At 38.3% G+C, this 6517-nt stretch overlaps 1 protein-coding gene across 2 annotated transcripts in view; it reads left to right on the forward strand.

The window, feature by feature from the left end:
• Positions 1–742: 742 nt before the first annotated feature.
• The window catches only part of LOC103482268 (leukocyte elastase inhibitor-like), a 7871-nt gene continuing 2096 nt past the window's right edge, over positions 743–6517 (forward strand). The window contains exons 1-5 of one of the 2 annotated variants that reach the window (XM_008438318.2): positions 743–874; positions 1189–1370; positions 4320–4421; positions 5590–5730; positions 5895–6012. In XM_008438318.2, coding sequence (XP_008436540.1) covers positions 1194–1370; positions 4320–4421; positions 5590–5730; positions 5895–6012 — 538 coding nt within the window. In that variant the 5' untranslated portion in view covers positions 743–874; positions 1189–1193. The remainder of the gene's footprint in view (positions 875–1188; positions 1371–4319; positions 4422–5589; positions 5731–5894; positions 6013–6517) is intronic. The other variant, XM_008438319.2, reaches the window with a different exon arrangement.

The following is a 6517-nucleotide window of genomic DNA, read 5'->3' on the forward strand; positions in this document are numbered from 1 at the left end:
CAGAAATAAAATTGAACTGTTAGGACATAAAATATCCAAGGTTATTAAGTGGAGATGTTGGTAATGGAAAAACCTTTTTTTTTAATAAAGAAAAATAATACGGTTGGGACACAAACACACCCACAAAGTCACACTGCCCTCAATTCACATCAATGTAAAAACACTGAAAACATGCAAAACCTGTGACTAAAAATAAATTCTCTCAAAACTAAAAATGTATTTTGCGTCCGCTAAGCACTCATAATCCCGTTGACTGATTCACAATTCAATCAAAGTTATAAATCTGTTAAAAGGTTAAAGTTATGATATGTCTTGTGGCAACTTATTTTGCACAGAGAAACAAAATTTCTACTGTAATCTTTATTTTATTAGTAGAGTCCCACTATATTGAAATACTATCTCATTATATTAACATTATTTTAAATAGAGTGACGGAAACGGGCTTCCATACAATATTATTTGACTTTTCAGCTATTTTTGTTATTTTTCCTTAAAAAGAGCTCATGACAGTGTTAAAACCACAAGATAACGTTTGTTGTTGTTATTATTATTATTATTATTATTATTATTATTATTATTATTATTATTATTATTATTATTATTATTATTATTAGTAGTAGTAGTAGTAGTAGTAGTAGTAGTAGTAGTAGTAGTAGTAGTGGTAATTTTAAGAAAATTTTTTCTCAGCTCAGGCCGAAGCATTTTATCGCTATCCCCTCGGCTTCCGTAGTCAGGACATTTGCGGAAGCTTATTTATAAATTTTTTTGTTTGACTGGGTGTGTCCCCGTGTCATTTATAAAAAACCTGCGCTTCAACCAGCATTCTTCATGTGATCCAAACCCTTTCTGTGGAGCACACGACAAGCGTCTGACAGTGAGTATAGTTTGTGTCATTCACTCTGTGAGACGCGACGTTTCCAGTTTCCCAGCGAAACACCCAGAAGTAATGGGGTAGAAATGCTGTCGAAACGATTTTCCTGCGCCTTTATGCGTTTAATGTTGCAGTTTTAAAGCTCTCATAGTGATAGTTTTGAACTAATTAGTAGTTTCCTCTTGCAGTTTAACATTCACGTTTATATGGCTCAGCTATTTATTGCAGTTTATGTTTTTGGAGTTTGACTTGAAAGAAGAATAAAACCTGACAATGTTCTTAATAATAACCTCTGTCTTTGTTTCGTTGTCCTCCAGGCACGATGGCAGCAGTAACTCCTCTGGCTTCAGCCAACACCAGCTTCTCTCTGGCTCTGCTCAAAAACCTGGGGGACAAAGACAACTCCGCAAACGTCTTCTTCTCTCCTTTCAGCATCTCCTCGGCTCTGGCCATGGTGTTGCTGGGAGCCAGAGGAAACACAGCCGCTCAGATGTCAGAGGTACAGCTAGTGAAACACACACTCCCCCTGTTTAAACTGTCACATTATTAGCATTCATGAGAGTGGTTTTAATTTTTATTAGCACACTAGTAACAGATTTCCTCACTTTTTGTTTTACTCAGCACCAATGAGGCAGTGCAAAAACATTAAAAGTTCAGATTTTCTGAAGTGAGGTTTTGTTAAAAGATTTTAAGGAACCACCTGCAAGGAAAAACTCTTGTTTTGTCTTCATTTATTTTTGTTGTTGTGAGCGTAGCTCAAAGTTTCTCTGAAATTGATCAATTGAGGCGGATGTTAGAGGAAAATGAAACAAGGACTCTATTAAATGGTAATGTGTATGTACTAAGCTGTGTAAGTATCTCCAAATATGCAGTTAATATGCACCACAAATTGTGTCTTTTTCGGTTTTTGGGGCAGACAGTTCCTGTTTGTAAACAGACCACGGATGCCAAAGAAACAGGAAATATCCGTTTTCTTGTGGAGGTAGTTGCCGATAAGTTAGCATCAAAGTAGGCAGGTATTAAAAGCAAAAATATCATGATGGTTTAATGTCACACAGGAAAGGAACAGGAATTAAACAATCAGCCTCTGAGTGGATAATAAACCATTAAAGGGTTCATAAAACTGCATTTGTCTGAACTATTCTTTTAAGATTAAGCATCGAGTTTGATATGGAGGGAAACCAAGCTTTGGGGAAACTCCCACTTGTCTTGTTCTCTTCCAATTAGCAGGAATTATCTGAACTATTTTTTTATGTGGGTCAAATCTGTGGTTGCATTACTATGGGAACATGATAATCACTGTAGATGTTTAACTGTGGTTATCAGGTCTCATTATGTGCAGCAGATATGCCCAACCGTTTTTATGAGCGGTCCTTCTCAAAGTTCAGTCTGCACCAACACCGACTGTCATTTTATTACAACGGCATGTTCACGTTTAGTGATGTGATTATTTAACGACTGAAGCGAAAACTTTCTGCCGCCTTTCGCTGTGCATCGTTGATTTGGCAGCGATGGAGTTCCTACTAACACTATGAGAATAAACGGAGCACTAGTTTTTATTCATTAGCGGGTTTTCCACTTTAGCAGAAAGATTCAGGGCCATTTTCCAGGAGAGGTGGCTGAATTTCAGGTGAAAGCTGATAACAGAGTGATTATGTGGCTTCTAACAAACTGGGACCGCAGAAGCCAAACCACACCCAGTTAAGTCAAGTTGGTAAATGTTAGTAAATGGGAGGAGCAGAGCCTCACCCATAATCTGCCCCGTAGCTCAGGTTAAAGAAACAACTCCATTCAGTGTAAATCAGTGTTATCATAGCAACGTGCTCACTGTAAAACTTTAAAGTGTTTTATTCCAGTCACAAATTTGTGCATTAACTTTCATTGTATATGTTTGTTTTCTTACCTGCTTGTTCAGCAATAGGGACACATTATCAATGACTTTATTAATCAGAGCAGCTAGTCTACTTGTTTTAAACTGATTTTTTTTTCCTCTTTTACATAAAGAAGCTTTTAATTTTTTCCCTTCACATCAAATAACATCCCTCCGTTGTGAAGGCTGAAGGAGGGAACTAAGGAACCAACTTAACAGGGAAAATGATAAACTCCCCATTTTATATATGTTGAAATCTCTACAATAAAGCTGAGCACTTTATTTTAGAGAACACTTCCTATTGTGCATCTAAGGTATTTCGCACTGCATGTCAGAGGTTGTTATTGAGACACTCGTTGCCATGCATGCTGCTGAGTAAGAGGGAGTGGCTGAGAGGCTGGACTGGAAAGATGAGTCGGCTGTGGAGGAATGTGTCATTTAGCTGTGAAATCCCTCGGTTTGTTGGTTCCCTGTTAGCAGGCTGACATTTACTCTGCACCAGCCACAGAAATGTTTGGATTTAGCTGCAGGAACTCTGGGACCGACCGTCACCAAACATCATGGCGAAGACTGGGAAACAGCATTTCCCAGTCTTATCTTAAATTTTAGTGATGATATTTAGAGTTCGTCAAATGCTCTGGCTATGCAAGTCTTTGTCAGTAGACCGGGTTGTGTTAACTTGCACAACCCGGTTTGAAAGATTTTTCTTCTTCTTTTTTTTTTAGATGACTCTCTCTGCAGTCAAGCTTTTCGTTGTTCCAGTGAAAAACTTCCAGCATCTGTAGAAAGATCTCTACTCAAACAGTGGAGAAAATACTATTTCAAGGCATTAAAGTCAAAAATGTAAAACACATTCTTAATACTTCTATTTAAATTTTAAAAGAAGCAATTATTCATTGAAAAAAAAAAGGATTCTTCTTAACAGTCATTACAGTTCTATCTTTGTTTGTACAGTAATTCAGCAGATGCATTCCTGGAGAACTCAGTCTGGAGCATAGCGTCTACATTTACTTTTTCTTGACACAGCGTTCAATCCAAGTTGAACTTTACTCTCTGATTAAGCTGCGTCGAATTTGATAGGAGTGGGAATTCGGAGTGGAGTCTCTCCAGGTTGTGAAAGGCGCTTTACATGATGACTCACCCTTTATTTATCCCCTGCTGTCAGCACAAGTAATCAGTCCTGCTCAGACTCTGACGAGGTTTTTTATGAGGATTTACCCTGGGCGGTCCTGAGTAGGTGCAACAAACTCTGCACTTTTCCACCTCTTATTACAAACACATTGCCTTGATGCAGACGGAGGATTAGGGCTGAGCTAAGAAAAAACTAAATTGCGAGAATAAACTCGCATGAGGATAAAGTCGTAACACTTCGAGGACGAAAAGTTGTAATTATTTTTCTTTAGCATGGCCCTAGAACTCCGTCATAAGGAAATGTGAATAAAGTTTAAAAATATTTAACTTCATTGTGCTTAAAAGCTCTCGGTCACTACGTCACTGACTCGACAGACAAAACGGTTCCAACCTGAGATCGGTCATGTCTTGCAGCTTGACAGTAAGTGTCCCAAATGTCGCCTCCAGGTTCTGTGCTTCACTAAGGCGCAAAAGGTGAAGCAAGCAGGACCTCCGCAGATGCAGATGCAACAGAAAGCTCAAACCAAACTGCCACAACAGCTGGTGAAGGTGGTAAAAGAGGATCTGTTACCTGATACCATTACTAACTAAGGGTCTGGGTGGTAACGTGGTCCGTGGAGGAGAGTTTACTTCACATTCTGCTGCCCTCTTTCTCTTTTGTCGCTCTCCTGATGCCATTTGTGGCGACGCCATTAAATAATCCAGGAAGGAAACAGAAGGTGGAAGAAGCAACTTGATCCAACATTCCAGAGTCCTTTTGTTTTTACACGATGCTGCGTTGTTAAGCTTTTTCATCTGCCGCTTCCCGTTACACTAAATGGACAAAACTCATTTCCTCTACTGGTGCAGCTGTGATAGTGGGAAATAACTACTGTGACACTGCAAAGCTGCAGTGCCAGGCCACTGGAGTGAAATGGGTTTTACTTTTGGATGCACAGTAAAGGAAAAGACGAGATCTGGAGTAAGAAATAACAACATGGTGGAGGGATGGTCTGATGTTCTGTAAGGACTTCTAATGTCTGGATCTTTGGTTTTTTATTTTAAAGGGATGAAGGGTTTAAGATATTTTGTACTTTTCTCTCTTGTGCTACATTTGGGTCTTCATGACTGATTCCTACACTCATAAACAACTTTACACCTTTTGAATTTTCCCATTTTGTTGCATTACAACCACAACTGTAGATGTACTTTATTGTGTCTGGCATTTATTTTTATTAAGCCCTCCTTTACTTTGCATATGCAAATGTGAAATGTGGTAAATAAATATATACCAAAACAATCAGCAGACATAATTCCAGGAAAAAGTGATTCTGTAGTGAAATAATTGAAAGAGCTGAGTAAATGCACATGCATGCCAAATTTAAGTTTTATTTGTAAATAAAATAAAAATAACTACATATCATTTGCCTCCACTTCTCAATTAAAGACTAGGAATAAAATACATTGAAATTTGTGGTTGTGATGTAAAGCCGTTTGTGTTTGGAGACTTTTGGTATTATGGACGGTACGGAAATGTGTCTTTTTTTCTATTAAGTGATGAGTTAAAACATACTTTTGCTACCTTTAACAGGTTCAGATAGTTTTTATAGAGTATTAAAAAAAACTTTCATCACTTAATAAACAAAATGACCATGAAAACTCTTCTTTTTTTTAAAATATTTTAGTTTTAGTCTGCTTCTTCTTCAGTAAAATCTAACTGGTTTCCTTTCATCTGCAGACCCTGAAAACCCTGGATGTGAAGGATGACCTCCACTCCAGCTTTGGCCAGCTGCTGAGTGAGCTCAACAAGTCCAACGCTCCGTATGCCCTGAATGTCGCCAACAGGCTCTACGGCGAGAAGTCCTACCAGTTTGTTCAGGTGTGACTTGGGGGTGGGAAGGGGTTTCCTTTCAGCACTAGAGTGGATGTTCCTGAGCGCGTGTGGCTTTCTGTACACGTTAAGACCGACTGAATGAGGGCAGAAAAGCGGAACGCCGCATAATCCATGACACATGCATCTACATTCGCTTGCTTTTGTTTCAGGATTACCTTGCGAGCACTAAGAAGCACTACCAGGCAGAACTGGAGACCGTGGACTTCGCCTCGAGCGCCGAGGCAGCCAGGGTCAACATCAACGGCTGGGTGGAGAAGCAGACGCAAGGTGGATCTCACACACACACACCCTCCCCCCCGCCCCCCCATGTGTCACTAAGCCTTTAAAATGTCTTCATCAAACATTAAAACGATGAATTCATCATTTTTATGTGAACAAATGAAATTAAAAAGACAAATTAATACGCAGCAGGAAATGGATCTGTTCATTTAAAATGTTCAAAAACAGGAAAAAAGTTTTAGCTTTTTTTTTTATTCCCCTCCACTTTGCAATATTTAGTCATCATGATCCTCAGATTACTTTTTTCTTATTTGATTCAACTTCAGCAAACAAATTTTTATGCACAAATTTGTTTAAACCACACAAGAGACATACTGCTGTCTTGTATGGTTTATTTGCTTATTTACTTAAGTCAATAAATAAGTTTGACTGATTTTTCTTTTTTTAGGTGGTAATTTGTGCTATTTTTGTTTAATTTGTCTCCTACATGTTTAATTATTTACTTTTAATAATTTTGAATTCATTTTTTTTCTTATTGCCTCTTATTTTATTA

The sequence above is a fragment of the Poecilia reticulata genome, linkage group LG20, assembly GCF_000633615.1.
Source record: "Poecilia reticulata strain Guanapo linkage group LG20, Guppy_female_1.0+MT, whole genome shotgun sequence".
Taxonomy (NCBI): domain Eukaryota; kingdom Metazoa; phylum Chordata; class Actinopteri; order Cyprinodontiformes; family Poeciliidae; genus Poecilia; species Poecilia reticulata.